The 22473-nt window shown below is 40.7% G+C and overlaps 1 protein-coding gene across 1 annotated transcript; it reads left to right on the forward strand.

Annotated features, from left to right (window-relative positions):
• The first annotated feature begins 18212 nt into the window (after positions 1-18212).
• On the forward strand, positions 18213-22026 carry NR0B1 (nuclear receptor subfamily 0 group B member 1). Its single transcript, XM_048492498.1, has 2 exons — positions 18213-19067; positions 21227-22026. Exons 1-2 carry the CDS (start codon positions 18434-18436, stop codon positions 21469-21471), a joined length of 879 nt encoding a protein of 292 aa, XP_048348455.1. The 5' UTR covers positions 18213-18433; the 3' UTR covers positions 21472-22026.
• Positions 22027-22473: the final 447 nt, after the last annotated feature.

Genomic DNA, 22473 nt, shown 5'->3' on the forward strand with positions numbered 1-22473 from the left:
TCTGGAGGAACTGGGTTTGATTTCCTGCTCTGCCGCTTGAGCTGTGGAGGCTTATCTGGGGAATTCAGATTACCCAACACATGCCAGCTATGTGACCTTAGACTAGTCACAGTTCTTCTGAGCTCTCTCAGCCCCACCTACCTCATAGGGTGTTTGTTGTGAGGGGGAAGGGCAAGGAGATTGTAAGCCCCTTTGAGGCTCCTTACAGGAGAGAAAGGGGGGGGGATATAAATTCAACTCTTCTTCTTCAAAACCCAACGTAAATGATTTATGAAGAGTTACCAAAATAGTTATTAGAATAAACATAAACAAAATATTAAAGCACCACAATAAAGCACCACCATTAATAACACAAAGCCCATCAATAAGCAATAGTGGGTGAAATAATAGTTGCCTGTAAATCTAAGGAGGATTGCATGAGGATCTCCTTTTTTTAAAAGATTGCTCCCTTTTCTCCCTTAATTATAATCCTATGTCAATAATGTGAGATTTCCTCTCTCCCCACACCCCTCAGACATTAAAAGCCACATAGCCTTCAGGCATGTTGTGGTGCTCAACACAAGGCAGAGAAGAGCTTGATATACACATATACCCCTTTAGAACAGCCAGCCAACTTTTTCCCCTGGTGATGGAGAGAAGGGCTTTACTTCTCCCCCACTTCAAGTTAGGCAGCCTGCTTTTGCCCCAGGTGCTGCTACCTGAGATAGAAAATAGATAATTTGCTTCCGGGCTTGGGGGGTGGGGCATTGAAACCAGCCAACTTGCTTTGCCTCTAGGGCAACTGCAGCAGCAGTTCGGCAGCAAGACAATGCCAGCGGGGTTTGAGTGGGAAAGAATTATTTTATCTCACACACACTGGTCATTTTGTTCTCTCCAGTTGCATCTGTGCCACTTGGGGGTAGCAGGTTTGGGGTGAGAAGAGGGTTTTTTCTCTACCTTCCCACTCAGGCAAGCCAGCTTACTTTTGTACCAGGCTGCAGCAGCACTTCTGGGGACAAGAACCAGCCACCAGGTTTGGCCAGGCTTTTTTCTCCTCTCATTCAGGCTGCTGGACTCCCTACCTGAGGCTGAATAAGTGGGACTACTCCTCACTTACATTCAGAAGTGGAAATCAATGTGTTCTACCCTGAAGCAGGGTTTTTTTAAATCACCAGAACCAATCAAAAGTCTCCCAACCAAACTGGAGCCCTGCTGGGCATAAGCAGCTCCCAACCCCACCCATTTCCCACAAATGCTTAGTGGGCTTTTGAAAAGGTATCTGGAAACATCCTGGTGCACACGGGCTATGGGTTGGAGACCCCTGAATTAGTTATTTATGTATTATGAATATCCCCCCTCCTGTCCCCAACAGATCTGAAAGGGAAAAAAAAATCTCAGTAGCTATCAGAGAAATGGGATTTGGAAAGCCTTGTTTTGCAACAATTCTATAAAGTAAATAGATAGTGATGTACATTTCTCTTCAGTGAGCTAAACAGCTGAAATAAGTCCTGGTTTGTATGAGTTATTTTAAAACTTTGAAATAATCTAATTCACCTTCAAAACAAGGACATTATATTCAACACAATAACTTTTTAAATAATTCAAGAAAAAAGTAGGTCAATGTCAAGGACTTTGTATTAACAGCAAAAAAGTTTAATCCATCAGTAAGGCTGTCTTTGATAGTATTGTTCAGTTTCTGAATATTTCAGTGAAGCGAGCAGATTCTGAGGACAAGATAGTAGCTCTATTTTTGTCTTCTGGACTATTTTAGTTGAGCTTTGATTATGATTATTATGATTATGATTTATTCAATTTATGAGTCGTCTTTCCCCGAAGGGCTCAGGGCAATGTACAACAAGAATAATACACAAAACTTTAAACCCTCATTATTAATTAAAATATACAAATCCAGTAAAATCACATATAATTTTTAACAGAATACAGATGGCGATAGCCCTTCCCCCCCCCTTGAGTCCACTGATGAGAATGCTTTGCCATTGACTTTCCTTATACCAAATGATACCAACATGATTAATGCTTCTAATAATCATTCTTTCTTTTTAACACACACCTGTAAATTAAATACTAATTTAGTTTCAATATGAAACATACTAATCAACTATTTAGAAACCTTTATTTAGCTATATTTGTTCAGGGTTGGGAGGTGGAGTTATGTGCTTGCAGCACTTCTGCAGCTCTGTCTGAGCACTCCAAGCTGATTTTTCCACTGATGTGAACAGGAAACGCCTTACAGTTAGGGAAGTTTGGTGTGCATATTGGAGCCCTATGCCTGCCAAGCAAAACTGTGTTCACTGCCTTTCTCCCTTCCTTTCTGAAACATCTCTATGTCATTTAAGTATCATAAACTGCACTCCAGACAAATTGTACGTTAATGTGCTGAAACATCATCTTGTTCTCATAATTTAGATCTATAAATATTATTTCTTTCACCTTCCTGCCCCAATAGTTCACACATTAGCCTCTTAGACCAAGTAAGTTCTTGTCCAAGTCTTATTATAAAAATCAGCATGGAAAGATGAACTCTTGAAGAAGACAAGATTAAAAAGCTCAGTTAGCAGGCCTTATTAGAACAATTGAAGCAGTGATGCTCAGGTTTACAAGCCTCAGCAAGGAGCCACACAAACTAATTAGAACAAAAATAAATGACATTATGCATGGTCCGCTAGATGTGTACAGGCATAAGATTAAATAGTGACGTAGGTGTAATAAGTGTTTATTCTTCCAAATACATTCCTATTATCGTAGGGCTAATTCCTTTGTGAATTATTATTACTTTAATACTTCTGCTGCATAAAAGATTAAAGAAGCAGCTACTGATTTCAAAATGAATTACCTATAGGCAGTCTCTGTCTACCAAATCTTAATTCATTCAATAGTAGATCCTTTTGAAAATCGATGCTTGTCTAAAATGAAAAAAAATTCCCCAGGCATCCCACATGACAGAACCTCATAATAAAAAATTCATGAGGCTAGCATACACGTGCCCCATTGCTCAAAACAACTGGACACCCCCAAACAAAAATGAAATCTGGGAATTCAGAGGACCTGTTACACATATTTTATGGGGAAAATGGGTATTGTGTGGGTGGGAATCAGGAAAATTTGAACTTTCCTTTCCTTCACGCTAGAAATTGCGTTACTTACAGCCCAGTCTGATGTGAGCAGCTCCTGGAACTGGTTTGGGGCTGCGATAGTGTGCCCATCCTGCCAGTGTAAGTGGCACCTACACAAGTCGGGAAAGTAAACAGGATGGTGGGAGGACAGGCACAGCAGAACTCTGCGGCACCTGGTCGAGCAGATAACACATGGCGTACGTCTGTTTCCCCAATGGAGTTGTTCAGGTGGCAGTGGAGTCCTTTTTCCCCACTGATTGCTGTGCTGCCTGGAGTTCCATTGAAGGTGGTGTGGCACTGCTTTTGTTGTACTGTCCCCAACCACTGCCACACTCCCCCTCCATCTGGATTGGGCAGTTACAGACAGAAATAGGCTTATTAAAATGATTTCTGCTTCTATGTTGTTTTCAAACTAGAAGAAAAATTATCCTGAGATAAAGCTAATGCAGTATTATACAGCAACTATAGTATTGTCCCTAAATCAAATCTCATTTCATGAACTTAGAGTACCTTCAATCATCCACTGATTTCATGCTGACCTACTTACAAGACTGTTGTAGTGATTCCTAACCTGAAATGTGAAGCTCTTTGAATCCGTAGAAAATTTTGTATATGCATTATTTAAGCAAAACAGCTTTTCTTGATTAAGGTCTAGGTCTATCTTTACCACACTTAATGCCTCAAGAACATATAACAGTTAAATCATATTTAAACGCAGACAACACCTTCATAGTGTGAAACACAATACATAAGGCCCCAAGTGAAAATAAACAAGAATAACTGTAATTTAAAAAACAAGAAACACAATATATATTTAAAGCCTCAAGCAAAATGATCAAGAGTAATTGTAATTTTAAAAACTGCAATTTCAAAAATGTTAATTAAAACATTAATTTATTTTGGAATATCTAAATCTCCATTTTTTCTCGATCAGCAGTGGCATACCTAGGCAAACTGGAGCCCTGGGTAAAACCTGAGTTTGATGCCCCCTCATGGGCAGCCACCCTCCCCCACCATGACCAAACAATGATTTTTTCCACCAGGTTGTTTCAAAGTCACGATCACATTATAGAACATGCCCCAACTCACAAATCTGAACACAGCAATGGGTCATGCCACACAGCAGAAATAATTTTTTTGAAAACATTTTCAAAATGCTTTCAAAATGTTTTATTACTGCTATGAAATCATTTTATGGTGTTGTATCCAGTCCCCCCCCCCCTACAATTGGGGGAAACAGCATCACTTTCAATGTTATTTAAACGGGGGGCCCAGATTCTCCCTTGAAGGTGGATTGAAAAAGAGAATCTGGGATCCCTAGTTTAAACAAGTGATGCTGGAATCCACCACCAAACAGCATCATTTTCAATGGTGTTTAAACTAGGGAGCCCAGATTCTCCTTTTAAATCCACCTTAAAGAGAGAATCTGGGGTCCCCAGTTTAAACAACATTGAAAGTGATGCTGTTTTGGAGTGGATTCTCCCCCAACCTGAAACAGCATCACTTTCAATGTTTAAACTGGGGACCTCAGATTCTCCCTTTAAATCCATGCCAAAGTTGGTGGATTTAATAATAACAATAATAACCTTTATTAGGCATTGAGAGAATAAAAGAAAGAAAGAAAACAAGCATTGGCAGGAAGGGAGTGGAAAAGGAGAATCTGGGGAAATTTAGGGGTTGCCTGCTGTCAGGGGTGCAATTATTAAGATAGCAGCACCAAAATTGCAGAGTATCTTTGTCAGCCCCTAATGATGATACCACCCAGATTTGGTGAAGTTTGGTTCAGGGGGTCCAACATTATGGACCCTCAAAGGTGTAGCCCCCATCTCCTATTAGCTCCCTTTGGAAACAATGGGGGATGGCGTCATGCCCTTCATAAGAACATAAGAACAAGCCAGCTGGATCAGACCAAAGTCCATCTAGTCCAGCTCTCTGCTACTCGCAGTGGCCCACCAGGTGCCTTGGGGAGCTCACATGTAGGATGTGAACGCAATGGCCTTCTGTGGCTGTTGCTCCCGATTACCTTATTATTATTGGTGTTTGGAATATGCTGCCACAGGAGGTGGTGATGGCCACTAACCTGGATAGCTTTAAAAGGGGCTTGGACAGATTTATGGAGGAGAAGTCAATTTATGGCTACCAATCTTGATCCTCTTTGATCTGAGATTGCAAATGCCTTAGCAGTCCAGGTGCTCGGGAGCAACAGCCGCAGAAGGCCATTGCTTTCACATCCTACATGTGAACTCCCAAAGGCACCTGGTGGGCCACTGCGAGTAGCAGAGAGCTGGACTAGATGGACTCTGGTCTGATCCAGCTGGCTTGTTCTTATGTTCTTATGTTCTTATGTTCTTACCTGGTCTGTTGAGGCATTTGCAATCTCAGATCAAGGAGGATCAAGATTGGTAGCCAGAAATCGACTTCTCCTCCATAAATCTGTCCAAGCCCCTTTTAAAGTTATCCAGGTTAGTGGCCATCACCACCTCCTGTGGCAGCATATTCCAAACACCAATCACACGTTGCGTGAAGAAGTGTTTCCTTTTATTAGTTCTAATTCTTCCCCCAGCATTTTCAATGAATGCCCCCTGGTTCTAGTATTGTGAGAAAGAAAAAAATTTCTCTCTGTCAACATTTTCTACCCATGCATAATTTTGTGAACATGGGCAATCCATATCCCCCTCAGCCGCTTCCTCTCCAAACTAAAGAGTCCCAAATGCTGCAGCCTCTCCTCATAGGGAAGGTGCTCCAGTCCCTCAATCATCCTTGTTGCCCTTGTCTGCACTTTTTCTATCTCCTCAATATCCTTTTTGAGATGCGGCGACCAGAACTGGACACAGTACTCCAAGTGCGGTCGCACCACTGCTTTATATAAAGGGCATGACAATCTTTGCAGTTTTATTATCAATTCCTTTCCTAATTATCCCCAGCTATAGAGTTTGCCTTTTTTACAGCTGCCATGCATTGAGTTGACATTCCCATGGAAGTATCAACTAAGGCGCCTAAATCCCTTTCCTGGTCTGTGACTGATAGCACTGACCCCTGTAAGCGATGTGTATGTGAAGTTTGGATTTTTTGCCCCTATGTGCATCACTTTACATTTTGCTACATTGAACTGAATTTGCCATTTCTGAGCCCACTCACCTAATTTATCAAGGTCCGCTTGGAGCTCTTCGCAATCCTTTGTGGTTCTCACCACCCTACATAATTTGGTATCATCTGCAAACTTGGCCACCACACTACCCACCCCTACTTCCAGGTCATTTATGAATAGGTTAAAGAGCACTGGTCCCAAAACGGATCCTTGGGGGACACCACTCCCTACATCTCTCCATTGTGAGAACTTCCCATTTACACCCACTCTTTGTTTCCTGTTTCTCAACCAGTTTTTAATCCATAGGAGGACTTCCCCTCTTATTCCTTCATTGCTGATGAAGACCTTTCACAATGCAGGGGCAGCCATGGAGAAAGCATTAGCCCAACTCACAAGAGATGTTACCTACCACCCAGGGACTGTAATATTCATCCACCCCCACACAGGATGTGCACCACCTGAAGGACAACAGGTATATTCCTGTCAAGCAGAGTAACAAGCAGAAATGTGGATTGTGCTGCACGTCAAATTTGAATAGTTAACTCTCAAAAGACCATCCGTTTTACCTCAGAAGTTCATAAGCATAAGGAGAACTTTACTTAACTGAGAAAGAAAACATATACAGTATACACACACTTAATAAAGTATTACAAATATAGTTATATGCACGGCTCATAATTTGTTACAGTTTGGTTGCGATACAGTTTCTTTATTAGAGCATTTTTACATAGCATTTGGTTTACAAAGCACATCTTTTCACTTAGTCAGTCAGGCAGTCAAGTCCAGGTGAGCTAGAGCGGGAACAGAATACTACCAACGGTTTTTAACTGTCTCCTTTAGAATGTTCATGCAGCTTTCCAGAATTCCCTGCTGCTTCTGCTGCCACTGCATGCAAACAAGGCTGAATATTCCAACACCACCTGCCTGGCCAAAGCCTTCAAAGCTAGCCTGGAGCCAGCCCAGGTGCAAATGCCCAGCTGCCAGAGAGGCAATTCCCTCCTGAAGCTCCCTTCCCTGGAGCGGGTAAGAATTCATTGGACCTAAGACAACTGACTTCACCTGTCTGATTGAATTCTCTGGGGAGACTGCGTAGATTCCAGCCATTTAGCTCTTAACAGTTTCATGCCTTGCTATACCAGCAGAAGGTTAAATTATGAGCTATGGAGATATGATGAAACATAAACAAATTGACAATTTACTTGAACATAACAAATGGCTTCTGATGGTTGCTAATCTCCAAGTGGGGCCTGAAGTTATCTAGAATAAGAACTAACCCCCAGACTACAGAGATCAGTCCCCTGGCAAAATGGCAGCTTTGGAGGGTGGATATGGTATGGCATCCTTTCCCTCCTTCCTCGAGCTCCTGAGGCTCCACACCCAAATGTTCAAGTACTGCCCAACACAGAATTGGCAAATCTGACCTGAAATTCTAAAAACATAGTCTAGATAAACTATGGCAGAATCTCTGAAGTCAAGTCTACAACATGGTCCAGAGATACAAGATGATGGCACAGAAGTCTCACTTACCTGTTCCCATCAGGTGAGGAAAAGTCAGAGCAGGTCAAAATATAAAGGTAAGGAAAACTGTTTGTGCTTTGGTGTTTTCTTGGTGGACATGGAATATTCTCCCAGCATCTTCTTTGCAAATGGGATCTCCAGCCTAGAGTTCTCCCCCTGAGCCAGGTCACCTGTGGCCTCAAGTCATCGGTATTCTGCTGGGTGTAACCTTAAGATGACATCAAGGTTTTACAACAGCACAAGAACAAAGATCAAGAAACATGTCAGTAGTTCCATCAAGTGGCTCCCTTGTGGCAACCCACAACTACTACTGAAGTTGTGTGTAGCTCTCAACATGATTAGGAAGGAACCCTTTCAAATTAGGGCTCCTGATTATAGGGAGTTTTCCTGTGCACACAAACATCCAAGTATACTCTGTTCATACCTTCTAATACCACTCTCCTTCCATGCATTGATATACAGAAAATGATGCATCTCAACTCTGCTCTATCTCAACAGGAAGACCAAGACAAATTTGGAATATTTTCATTTTTGAAGATTGCTAATTATACTGTGACACTGATCAGCTGGTGTATGTCAATTTGTAAGGGCCTTGTTTTTATTATAAAGCTGTTGTCTCTAACCAGTTCAGTACTTTCTCACACATTTGGGCTTCTTTAAAAAATTACAATCAGTTACATTTGAGTACTGGTAGCATTTCACCCTAAGAGGTCAAGGACAAGTGGAAGATGTTGATTAGAGTGAAAATGCTGTGGAGTGAAGAAAACACTAAAATGGTCTGATGCATTTTAGAATATGAAAACCAAGATCAGAAACAAATGTCTTCAAGGATAAAGCTGAAACCAATGACTTTATAATACAAAGATTCTTTTTTATAGAAGTACTAGCTAATTAGGGGTAGGGAGTGGGAAGATTTTTGTATTACATTTCTATCCCATCCTACCTCTAAGAAACTTGAGGTGACATATAGTTCTCCTCTTGATTTTATTTTATCAGCAATTCATTGAGGTAGACTATGTTTGAGAGCAGAATAGGGCTTTGAACTCAGGTGTCCTCATTGTTGTGCATGAGTTTTCTCTTTATACTTGTAATCCCTACTTTCTACCAAGATTCCAGTAAAAGACAGGAAGGAGTGTGTTGTGCTTTTTCAGCTGCTGTGCAAATTAAATGTATTTGAACCCAGAGAAACAACTCTGTAATTTAGCTTGGGTCACATATTCAAGCAGTCCTGTCCTGTCCTTTCTCAAATCATAACACAGTCCATGTCTGAAATTAGTCTAGCTGAGAAAACACGCTCACCAACTGAACATACTAGGTCTGACTGTTTCACCCTATGCGGAAGTCAAACCTCAGATCAGTTTCCCCACTCTTACTATTTGCTGCCGCAACTGAATACAGAGCTGGGTAGCTTTGGTAAAGAAGGGTTTGTTTGTTTTGGTCACTTTTACACCAGTGCAGTAGGGAAATTAGTCAGTCTCTCCACAGTCAGTTTAGATCACAGGCAGTGCAATTCTTAAAGGAGGGTAATTGCGCTGTGGCTGGAGATGACACAACCACAATGCAGCCATACTGCCTCCAAAGAGGCTTGCTGCTCCGCAGTCATGAAGCCAACAGGAACTCTTGTACTGCTCCATGAAAGTCATTTTAAGGTGAATTTGTAGAGCTAATATTTAACGTGATTGTTTGACTGGATGACCTGATAATGTTTCAGAGCTAAAGTCTGCAAGAAACTTTCATGATATCTTGAGAGCTAAGGTTCTTGCTGATGACCACAAAGTCCATTTGGATGCATGTTTTGGTATAAAAAGGTGAGCTACACATTTTTATATATATTTATAGTATTTCATTTATCTAGTAAAATTATCCTGAAAACACTGTCTTGCAAGAAAAGGCAGTGATAACTTCATCAAGGATAAGATTTTCATTTCTAAGTTCTAAATATTTTCTTATGGTATTATTTCTGCTGTTTGGCTTCTTTTAGAAATCTGTAGGGCAGGTTTTGAGTGTTGCCCAGACAGTTATTTTATTGCAACACTCCCCCCCCCCCCACACACACACACATTCTGCTTGGGCAGAGGTGTCTTGTGTATGCACAGCTTTTCTGCTAGGTGAGACACTTTTAGAATGATAATGGTTTTGAAAAGGGTGGTGGTAGTATAAGCAGAGATTGACTAATATTCAGTATTTCAGTCTGTAGTTGTGTTATATTTACAGTGCAAGGTGGAGGTGGCATCAAACATACACATCTGAGTCTTTAAAAGGCTCTTAGAATAGTCTTGAACAATGACACTGAAAGTAATTATGTTGGAGCTGAAAATGAAAGCTGTTGGAGCCCAAAGATTATGCTTCTTCAGAGTATTCCTGAAGCTGAGCTACCTGTAGAGATGGGGAGCAGCCTCTGGAAAGGCTGCTAGAGACCTATGGAAGTGGCAGGTCTCATATCCATGGCACCAAAGAGGTATAGCTGCTAGAAGTAGAAGGATGCTAACATTGCACAGCCAGTTGATTTTTTTCAAGGTGAACCTGCAGAAGTTAGCAGTACTGATACCATAAGAATCAAGAATGAAAGATCATCCGAAGTGCAATAGCCAGTGCACTATAGCAGCCACCCACAGACATTGTAAGTGCCCCGTTTCAGACTGAAAACGGATGGCCAGAAAGATACAATGTTGAATCTCTTCATTTCATCATTTGTGAAACAGAGAGGCAGAGCATGTATTCAGACAATGGAATGAAAACAACCATAGCAACATGAAAGTGTGGAAAGCCCTTGATGTCATGGAGTTGAAGGCACAAACTAGACTACTTCTGGCAGAGGAAATGTGGGATTCATTATCAGAGTGCCTCTATTTTTGAGTAATGATTAGCCTCAGAAAATTTTACATGATTACGAAGTACATGAAATTTGACAACAAGCATACAAGTAAAGAATGTGAAGTTGTCGATAATCTAGGCTATGATTGAGCCGCTTGCAAAGTTGTATAAACCAGGAATGGTCCTTCTCATCAATGAACAGTTGGTCATATTCAAGGGCTGTTCTCCATTCAAACCATATTCCAGGTAAACCTCACAAATATGGATTGTAATGCTTAGATATCGTATCCTCTCAAAGGAGACATTTACCTGGGCAGGCAGCATTGAACACCACATTAATCCCAGCTGCTGTACTACGTGGTGACAATACTAGTTGAATCTTGGAAGAAATGTAGCAGGTGATAATTTAAATTTTTCTCAAGTATAAAGGAGCAAGTAAAAAGCATAGCAGGAAGTTTGCCAGCTGTGGAAAATTTGCTTGCAATTCTCAGGTCAGCCATAAAGTGAAGTTTCAAGACTACCCATAGGCTGGTACAACTAAAAAGCTTGTATATCTCTCATCACAGGAAGATGTGTTATTGGGGTAGGAAAACACTTCAACTGCAAAATAGTTTAAGCAATAAGACCTCCAGCAATCATAGAGCATGCACCAACAATAGCCACAGGAAGCAGCTGCTAGACATAATGGATGCAGCCAAAACAAGCACAAATATGGTACAAAAACAGAAAATGTATATTAAATAAGAATAGTGAAAACTGAGGACAATGGGGCTCAATTGTAATAAAACTTAGTCAATGATTAAATTATTTTCATTTTTCCCCTTAGCATGCACTAAATTCAAAACTGGATTTTTGTAGCTAGTTTTCTAGCTACTTAGATTATCCAGACATTTTTATATTTTAAAAGTGCCTTGTCTGTCACAGGGGTTTTCACGAGATAATTCCATATTATAATTTTAGATCATTAACATGATTGTAAACTCACCCAGCTTGCAATTTACAAGGAGTTTTTCCCCAGTTCTTGAGGATAGAAGGAGTGGAACAGATCTCATGTTACTTTCAGTGCACTCTGCAAACAAGCAAAGCCTATACTCATACAATGTATGCCTATACTGAGTGTATACAAAATGCTGTGTGCATTTAGGCCTGGTCCCATTACCTGAATAAGGCTATATTCTTCTTTGTAGTTCTGTATGATTACCTGTGTGTGTTCTCTATTTTTTAAATACATTCCTATAGAGAATTACCTGCTGTGTTTATTTGTGATTCATCCAAAAATATACATGGTAAAAATTTTAATTTTTGGGAACCTATATGTACTCATAACAGTTCCATGCCATTATTAAATGCCAATTAAGGCAAATGAAGCACATACCAACAAAAAATGTGGCCATATAGTGAAGTATTCATATTGGTCTCTTATGTGTGGCTTCATTGAACAACTAGTAATAGAGGAACCAGTCCTCACTTTATAGAGAATGCAGCATGCAAGAAAATATGTTTATGGTATTAAAAATATTTTTGAGCAAACCCCTCTCAATTGCTTATTTATACCAAAGAAATTACTTTCTCTGTCCAAAATAGACAGAGTTAAAGTCTTCTAGTTCTCTGAACTAAACCATTTGAAGCTGGAACAATATCAGAAATCTCCATTGCACTCGGTAATAACTCTTAATTCTCATCACCAAGAGAAAGAGAACAAGATGCTAAGGTCATCCAGCAACACAGATAATAAATCTCATAAAATTGGAACATGCCTCTACCAGTTTACTGAATAAGCCAACAAAACAGTTTATTATAGAAACTCCCATTTGGGGATGAATTATGAGCACACAATTGATGACTATAAATGAAATATATTGCATGCAATTTATAAAAGGAAATTGAGAGTCCATTGTAGCTTTTTCCATATTTAGTATAAAAAAAGGTCTTCTGTACAGTAGCAAAAAACCTTTAAAAATAAACTATACTCGTTTTTGTTATATTCATTAAGAACGCAGGATACCCTTTAATTTTCATATATGACTTTGCTCCCGTAAGCATTATTAAAAGCTGCCAAGGAAGGTCATGCCCCTTTGTACAGGAAGCCTAAGTGGCTGATAAAAATTAACTTTGCCCTCACTCTGATGGCACAGGGCTGACATTTCCTAATGGTCAAGAAAAATGGAAATCTTTCTTTAGAAGCTTTCGTTAATCTAATGAGAATATGCCCATTCACTCCATTTCAGCTGTGATATCAGTCAGAAGGGCTTAATGCATGTCAAAAAAGCAAACATTTGCAAGAAACAGAAAACCAAGTATAGTTATGTGGGTTACAAAGAAAGAAGACGGACTTCTGAAACTATAAGACTCCTAACAATATAAATGCTTTTCCTCACACCAGACAACATTAACATCATCATCCTTTGTAAGCAACATTTATTTATCACTGGTCAACTCCATGCAGCATAATAATACTGAGTTGCATCCATTATTTTTGAATCTGGGTCTGCTTTTTTCCTTTGCATATATGCCTGTTTTTCATGAAGGACTCGAGTTGAGGTCAGGGGAAATAATCCATTTTCTTTCTGCCCCTTTGCACAAACCCACTTTTTTTTTTTACAATACATATGCAGCTCTACAGGCACAAACTTCCTGTTTTTCCTGCATTTTTCCAGCTCAATTGATTGTTTTCGGCTTCCCATGCTTCCTGTGTTTTGATTGGTCAGTGGTGGCCCCCTTTCTGCCCACTCCTGCCCTATGCTAAAGGAATGCTTCCAATTGGTGGAAAGTCTACAGCTACCTGGAAGCCCAAGCAGGGCCATTTCTCCACTGTGGAAAAAAAGTTTAGGAATTTAGGCCATTGAAACCATGACACATATAAACATGAAGCATGCAACCTCCGCCCCGCCCCCCCCCCCCCAATGTTGTGATATACTAATGTTGTGATAGGTTGATTGCTAGTTTAGCGATTTTTGAGAAACTCAAGGGAAATATAATGGGCCAATCCCATTTTGGGGAAGGGGCCTGTGTGAAGTACCTCCCCAAACAGGGATATTTCCTTTTGCCAGCCTGTTATATTTCTACCATGCAGAATCCACCTCAGTATGTGTTTTGATTCCTTCAGCTTTTTTGCTCCTCCCTGCTTTCCCTTGCCCAACCAGGAGCAGTTCTAATAGCATTTCCGGTGGATCGATAGGACCCCCCACCCCTTAAATTTAAACACTTTTAATCTATCGCAGAAGCAATAGTTCAAAGGAACAACTTAAAAAAATAATTAGAAATAGGTAGTGAACAACCACTGAAATCTGGAAGCAGAAGAAGCAGGGGGCAGACAAAATGGCGGCTAGACTTGGGGGAAGCAACAGGGCACCTCCTTGCATGTTAACAAGGAAACACAGGGAGACTCCAAAGCAAACCACGTAGCTGCACCCATGAGTGCACAAAGGAACCAGATGTGCTTCCATGATGTTTGTATGGGCACATTTTCAAAAGTCCCCCCATCATAAGCTCTATTTTCCTGCCATAAGTCCTTTGTGGCTGTCATTTTTTCCTGCAGTGTCACCAGAGAGGTTTTGAAAGCTAAGAAATCAGTAATTTATTTATATGTTTATTAAAACATTTATATCCTACCTTTCCTTGTGAATCAAGGTTGCTTACAATAATAAAGAAGAAGAGGGGTTTGGATTTATACCCCACCTTTCTGTCCTGTAAGGAGACTCAAGGTGGCTTACAAACATCTTTCTCTTCCTCTCCCCACAATAGACACCCTGTGAGGTAGGTGGGGCTGAGAGAGTTCCAAAGAACTGTGAGCAACCCAAGGTCACCCAGCAGGAATGTAGGAGTGCAAAAATACATCTGGTTCATCAGATAAGCCTCCGCCACTCAGGTGGAGGAGTGGGGAATCAAACCCGGTTCTCCAGATCAGAACCCACCTGCTCTTAACCACTATACCATGCTGATTCTCAAAAATTTTTGAGTAAAGCAAACTAGCAAACTCCAACTCTCTCCCCTTTGCCCCTTAAAAGGAGCCTGTCATTCAATCCCTGCAAAATCCCTGGTAAACAAGCAGGCCTTGTAGCGCCTCCTGAAGATCTCCAGGGAGATGTTTTCATGGAACCTATTGCATTGGGAGGGAGCCACAATGGAAAAGGCCTGGACCCAAGTTGATACTAGATAGGCCACTCTAAGTGATGGAATAACCAACGTATGGCTGCCTAATGACCATAGTTGATGCACATCATTGCAAGTGCTTTAATTCTATTGTTAATGCTATAGTTTATAATACCATGGTAATTTCTAATTTTTAAATAAATCAGTGGTGGGGCAACTGATGAAGAAAAGTGTGCAGAAATCTCTGGTGAGGGAATTCAGTTTCCAGTGAACATTCCATTGTATTTGCAGAGGCATTGAAATAAATACAAAGAATACCTACCAGGGAGTAGCCTTTATTTACCACTAATACTAGACAAATTTTTACCTTGATAAAAAGGGCCTTAACACATGGATACTAACAAAATGTTCTGTTCAACTTTTGTTGCCGTCTTTAATTTGTTTCCATATTTAATTTCCATCTTAATTTATCATAGACTTTTAAAATAATCTAAACTAATTTCAGTAGTCAGTTTTGACTAACTAGACAGTCCATGCATGGACGTAAGTAAGGGGGGTTTCTCAGGTTTGAACCCCCCCCCATTCATGTCCAAAGATCCGCCCCTCCATTTGTGGGTTTTTAAAACATTTTAGTTTTTTTTCGTTTTTTGGCCTGCAGGGGGTGCATTGTTTGGGCTAGCAACACCAAACTTTCAGGGATTGTTTGGAGGACACTCCTGATGATACTACCCAGGGTTGGTGAGGTTTGGTTCAAGGGGTCCAAAGTTATGGACTCCCAAAGGGGGTGCCCCATCCTCCATTGTTTCCAATGGGAGCTAATAGAAGATGGGGGCTACACCTTTGAGGGTCCATAACTTTGGACCCCCTGAACCAAACTTCACCAAACCTGAGACGTATTATCAGAAGAGTCTCTTATTGATACCACCCAGGTTTTGTGAAGTTTGGTCTAGGGGGTCCCAAAGCTATGGACTACCAAAAGGGGTGCCCCCATCCCCCATTGTTTCCAATGGGAGCTAATAGGAGATGGGGGCTACACTTTGAGGAGTCCCGCTTTGGACCCCCCTGGCTCGCTTCACCAAACCCTGGGTGGTATCATTAGGAGAGACTCCTAAAGATACCCTGAAAGTTTGATGCTTCTAGCTTAACAATTGCACCCCTGACAGCAGGCACACCCAAGAGGTCCCCAGATTCTCCTTTTAAATCCAAATCCACTTCGGCATGGATTTAAAGGGAGAATCTGAGGTCCTCAGTTTAGAAGAAGAAGAAGAGTTTGGATTTATATCCCCCCTTTCTCTCCTGCAGGAGACTCAAAGAGGCTTTCAATCTCCTTGCCCTTGCTCCCTCACAACAAACACCCTGTGAGGTGGGTTGGGCTGAGAGCTCCGAAAAGCTGTTACTAGCCCAAGGTCACCCAGCTGGTGTGTGTGGGAGTGCACAGGCTAATCTGAATTCCCCAGATAAGCCTCCATAGCTCAAGTGGCAGAGCAGGGAATCAAACCCAGTTCCTCCAGATTAGAATGCACCTGCTCTTAACCACTACGCGACATTGAAAGTGATGCTGTTTCAGGGTGGGGGAGAGTCCACCCCAAAACAGCATCACTTTCAATGTTGTTTAACTAGGGACCCCAGATTCTCCCTTTAAGGTGGATTCAAAAGGAGAATTTGGTCCCGCCCCTGAACCCCCCCCCTAAAAAATCTATACCTACATCCCTGAGTCCGTGATTGTATTCATTAATAGACAACACACACACACACACACACACACACACACACACACACACACACAAACAACCTGAAACTATGTTTTGTACGAAACAAACATTAAATCTTTGAAATTTCTGACATCTAAATGTATATCAGTCTTACAAAACTAAGAAGGTCTTGGTCTAGTCAGTCCCTGGATAGTAGATTGTCTGGGAACTGTATGTCTGTTGCCTTAGAGGAAAGGCAATGTATAAATATAAAAAATGAAGAAATGTGGGAGCAAAATCAACATACTTTACTTTCTTCTTTTGATGAGTACCTACTGTTAAGAACAAATTTTGCCAAAAATATGCTAGAGGTGCTATTACCCTAAAATGTGTATCTTTATAACTGAAAAACATTATCGGAGCTGTGTCTTTCTATCAGTCATTTGGCTGTCTTGTTCGTGTAGGGCACTTTTGCACACGCAGAATAATTAACTGAAGGGGCCAGCCGCAGATGCAGGCGAAACGTCCGGAGAAAATGCTACTAGAACATGGCCATACAGCCTGGAAATCACACAACATCCCAGTAATTTAAAGTAGTTGAAAAGGAGTTCTTGCATGTCAGTCTCATTGTTCCTGCTTTCAAAAGTACTAAACTGGCTTCAGTCCATGATATAGCATTCCTCGGCTGCTTCTTTTTTAAAAGTGAAAAAATAACTAACAATAACATAACATAAAAATCAGCAATAGATTCATAAACTCAGAGTTGTTACAGTACACAACTTGAGCATATAAAGGTTAAGTATGCAGTGGTTATACCATGCATAGCCTGTACTTTTACTTTTCATATTACAATATACCTTCCATGAATTTCAGAAGGTAGCCATATTAGTTTGCAGTAAAAGAGTTAAATTCGAGTCTTAGGGTGGGGATAGTGGTAGTGTACTATGTCCAATTTGGAGAACTCCTGGTAATTTGGGGGTGGATCTTGGGAAGGGCAGAGACCTGGGGAGCGGGGGTTGCCATACAGTCCACCCTCCAAAGCATGTTTTCTCTAAGAGAACTGATCTCTATTCTCTGGAAATGTAATTCTGGGGAATCCCCAGGTCCCACCTGAAGGCTGGCATTCCTAGTCTAGTGGCACCTTAGACATCAAAACAAGAGTTTCAGGTTGTAAGCTTTCACAAGTCAAAGTTCCTGAATTTCAGAGCTTATCAATTGAAACCCTTGTTTTGGACTGTAAGGCTGAGTGCTACTGGACTGAATCGGTTAGATTCTAACAACTAAACAAATAAAACATTTGACCCCTTTTTAATATCCAGTGGTAAGATTTGTTCAAGAGAAGATCCTTGTTCAGTCTTCACTCTTTTTAGCATACTTTTTTTTGGGGGGAGGGGGAATTTTGAAATTAAAAATAGTTGTATTTGATTCATTGCAAATTACCAAAAGCCAAAAGCCATTATAATGTAAAATTGGAAATCGTGCATATTTTCTTTCAAAAAGTTTGAAAAGTGCACTTCCTTGGAGTTGCGCGTTAAGATCATCTCCCCAAGCTGCTATTTTAACAAACCTTCCTTGGGCGAATCTTTATAAAATCGGTGGTACTCGGGTCATTGGAAGTCTCAGCTTAAAACGCTGGTTTATACCGCGTTTTTGAAAAGAAGAATTCGCTCCCTCGAAGTCCCCAGTCAAAAGCGTGAATGGCGGAGAAGGGAAAAAATATACTATTGTTTTGCTATTAAGCTAAATGAAAACCCCAAAGGGGCGTGGGGAGATAAAGGAATGTTGTCAGTCAGTATTTTGCCTCTGGGATGTTCAGGGGAAATTGAAAGAACACCACAAGGCGCACACCCTCATAGGCTCTCTCTGCAAGTGTAGCCCGGGAGAAGGGAGGGGAGAAGGTGGAGTTTTCTTTGCCTTTTTCCTCCTCTCCTTTTCCCCGGAGCCAGTCATGAGTGCCTGTGCCTTTGAACTCCAGCTCTGCAGAGCGCGATTGCGGTCGCGCTATAAATAAAGTTAAGGGCCAAGCAGAGGGCGAGCATTGAGCTTGGCGGAGGGAAAGAGGAGGGTTTTCCCAGTCGCGCCTACAGCCGCTTCTCCTGCTGCTTCCGCCGCCAGCCATGGCCTGCATGGACAGATGCCGCTGCTGCGTGGACAGTAGGAGGCAGAGCAGCATCCTTTACAACATCCTGAAGAGCGAGCAGCAGCAGGGAACCGGGCAAGCGGCCCCGCAGCCCGGCCCGGGAGGCCACGCGACGGGCTTAGGCTGCTCGTGCGGCTTGCAGAGGCGGGTGGCTCTCAAGAACCCGCAAGTGGCGTGCAAGGCAGCTTCGGCCGTGCTGGTGAAGACGCTGCGGTTCGTCAAGAGCGTGCCCTGCTTCCAGGAGCTGCCCCTGGACGAGCAGCTGGTGCTGGTGCGCAGTTGCTGGGCTCCGCTCCTCGTGCTGGGGCTGGCCCAGGACCTCGTGCATTTCGAGACGGTGGAGACCACTGGGCCCAGCATGTTGCACAGGATACTGACCAGCAAGCTGCGCCAAGAAGAGGACGATGAGGAGGAGGAAACTTCGCTGATGCTGCTCCACATGACTCCCAGATCGCCGGAGCAGCAGCCCTGCGGCGGCGGCAGCAACAGCTTGACACTGCCCTTGGTGGAGGAGATCCAAGCTATCAAAGGCTTCCTGGCCAAGTGCTGGAGTTTGGACATCAGTACCAAGGAGTACGCCTATCTCAAGGGAACGGTGCTCTTCAACCCGGGTAAGCAGGCAAGGTCGCCCCTGAACCCCATCTGCGGCCACTTCACATTGCAGAGGCTGGTTGTCCTGGAGGGATTTCAGTTGCCTTAGACTGGCAACCTATAGAGCGCAGAAGTTCGGCAGGTGGTGTTCTTTCCCATCACTGCACCTCCGCGCTGGGAAGGCATCCAGGTTACACTTCTGCCTGGTGGAGGTGTAGGAGCTTGTCCTTAGATTATAGCACCACTGCAGGGTGAAGAAGTGGTCGGATAGTAGACTGCTGGTTGCTGCCATCTCTCCAGGTAGGGGAGAATTGATGGCAATATCTGAAAAGCAGCCATTAAGTACTGTAATGAGAGCTAAGAAGGTGTTTTCTTAGGCCCCTTCCGCACACGCAAAATAATGCGTTTTCAAACCACTTTCACAACTGTTTGCAAGTGGATTTTGCCATTCCGCACAGCTTCAAAGAGCACTGAAAGCAATTTGAAAGTGCATTATTCTGCATGTGTGGAATGAGCCTTAGTTTGAAGGAAGTCATCAGATACTGCAAAACACAATATTTGCATTCAAACTTCAGAGACTACAAAGCTGCCAGTTCTACTCTGGAAGTTTTAGCTTTTGCATAGAAGATTTGATTGGCAGGTTCTTTAAGCAGTTGCAAAAGTTGGCAAGCCTTGAATAAAGTAGTTTTGTATTGATTCAATATATTAAATATTGGAAAACATTTTTTCCTTTAGAGTAAGTTTGTCTATTTAAATCATACCAGCATTATATTTTAAGGACAGATGGTATCAGAAGCATATTTGTTGAATAGACAGACAACTGAACTCACCTGGGAAATCCCGGTAAACCTGTTTGGGGCTAGGATTCAAAGCCAAGAATGTTTTCATTTTATGACTCATTGAAACATGAAGATTTGGAGTAAAATAATAAAAGTGAAGACTGAAAGTTAACATCTTCAAGCCTTGTTTAGGTTTGTGCTTCATTTTCTGTGATGCAGTGTTGGTAACATTGTGTTGTGAGGCTTTAAAATACATTACTTTTGGAGCCATGTAGGATGTGATGTGGATTAAAAAGGGGAAAATTCTATTTAAGCCTTTCTTATATATATTCGGGGTGGGGTGGAAATGAATATCTATAGTAAATTTTAAATAAATTGTTGCTAAAATAGCATCGTTTTGGTACTTATAAAATTTTTATTTTCAAAGCAAATTGTAACTAGGGGTACTTATTTGGTAAATTCATTTAATAAATATATATCACTATTTCTTGAAAATAGTAAAAAAAGAAAAGAAAAACTAATACAACCTTTATATAAAATGTTCCAAATGAGAGACTTACAATGCTTTATTTTCAAAGAAGATTGTAACTAGGGGGTGTTTATTAATCAGTGATAAATATATAGCACTATCACTTGATTAGCAAAAGAAAGGGGGCAAACTAATGCAGCCTGTATTGAAAAAAATTCCAAATGAGTAGTTGATAATATAATATTTTAATATGTGTCAGACTGCTTTAGCAGTATTATTTGGTATGACATTCTGAAATGCTGAGTCATTTACATTAAAATGTAAATTACCTATTTTCCAAACATATCCGAAACTTGTCAGAAGTGGCACAGAATTCTGTAAAGGGTTTTAGGGCAAAAATGCAAAACACAGCAAGCCCTAAATGTGCAATCTGTTGAAAATGAAAAAAATTTCATATTGTATTTTTTAAAAATCTGCAGAGTGCAGCGATTGAAGTACAATTGCTATCAATGCATATGTATTAATAATTTCGACAGTGAAACCAGATTATCTTTTCCCCTATTATTTGCATAACTTTAAACACTTGTTAAAATGAACTTCAGAAGCGCATTTAAAGTTATAGATTTAAATACATTTTTAAAGTGATCATAGTTATGCATAAAATCAATGGGGAAGAATTCCATTTAGTGGCATTCAATCTACTGCATGGGTAGATGCATTTCATGCATTTTAAACAACAATGTGAGTTAATGTTCTGGTACAAGGACCTTTCAGATGAATTATATTACTATTAAAAGTTCTGTGAAGACTGATTTTCTTTTTATTTCATGCTTATAATCTGTCATTTGGCACAATTCAAGAAATTGGTTATACTATAAAGTTTTTATGAACACATAACTCAATTTATGTTTTCTTCTCTCCTGTCTTCCAGATTTGCCAGGGCTCCACTGTGTACAGTATATCCAGGGATTACAGCAAGAAGCACAGCAAGCCCTAAATGAACATGTCAGATTGATTCACAGAGGGGACCAGGCCAGATTTGCCAAATTGAATGTGGCTCTGTCCATGCTCAGATCTATCAGTGCTAGTGTTATTGCTGAACTTTTCTTTAGGCCCATCATTGGAGCAGTGAATATGGATGATATGCTTTTGGAGATGCTTTGTGCAAAGTTATGAAGTTTTGTGAGAATCTATCTAATATATAATAAAATAATGCAACATGGAAGTCCTACAACAGAATAGTGTAAAGTATTGTAAAATAAACTAACTTATTGTTTTTACATAGACAGTATTTTTGTATTCAATAATAAAATTTTCTTTGAGCTTTGACACTTAACTTTTATTAAGTGAATATGCCTTGAAAAGGCTTCTGTAAACAGCTGTATATCCTTCAGCTGTTTAGTTTACAAACTGAGATGTCTATTCTATGCCTGTCACTGAATAGACAGTGCATGTTGTGTTCAAATTTGGAAGCTTCTGCTTCCTTTCATACAAGTTGTTGTTATAGTCCTACATGAGACCAAACAAGGTACACAGTTTTATCTTCCACTGAATTTCCAATCCTAACTGAACAGTTATTTCAAGGTGTGCAAAACTCTTTCTGACTTCTAACACTCTTAAGTCAACTGAAGACTGACTTCCAACAGCAGAATTTGGATCAGAACTATGTCAAAACTGTCTTGCAAACTGTTTAATTAACTGGTGAACCATAAATATTTAAAATCAAAATAACAATTTTCTGGCATTTATCAAGTTAATAATCTTTGGTATTACTAGTGTCCCTTGTAAAAGATTCTGTTTAATGTATGTTTCAGTTTTGAAATATCTCAGGTGAATACAGTAAACAGCAACAAGGTCATAAGAACTGGTGTAAATGCAAACAATTTATTTCTTTTTCCTTGGGAGCTGGACACAATGGCTAGATTCTCATCTCCCTTGTATTGTGGACAACACATTTTTAAATCATTGCCATTAAAATTAAACAGATTAGAATCCGGTTCCTCACTTGCATGTCTCACTTCATCTAAGAAGTAGCTTTTTTCTTTATTTGTATGTATATATTACTTATCAGTTGTGAAAACTGTACTTGATGTAAAAGTTCTCACTCTTCATATAGACAGCTCCTTGTAGAAATTATGAGCGTTCAAAGAAGTGGAGAAAATATAAGAAAGAAAGCTT

The sequence above is a fragment of the Sphaerodactylus townsendi genome, linkage group LG04 (genome assembly GCF_021028975.2).
Source record: "Sphaerodactylus townsendi isolate TG3544 linkage group LG04, MPM_Stown_v2.3, whole genome shotgun sequence".
Lineage (NCBI taxonomy): Eukaryota > Metazoa > Chordata > Lepidosauria > Squamata > Sphaerodactylidae > Sphaerodactylus > Sphaerodactylus townsendi.

Bases quoted from the DNA above. Each gene is read 5' to 3' on its own strand.
- NR0B1 (XM_048492498.1), top strand. From the start codon at position 18,434: ATGGCCTGCATGGACAGATGCCGCTGCTGCGTGGACAGTAGGAGGCAG. The intron at 19,068-21,226 runs GTAAGCAGGCAA...CCTGTCTTCCAG, and splicing joins AACGGTGCTCTTCAACCCGG to ATTTGCCAGGGCTCCACTGT.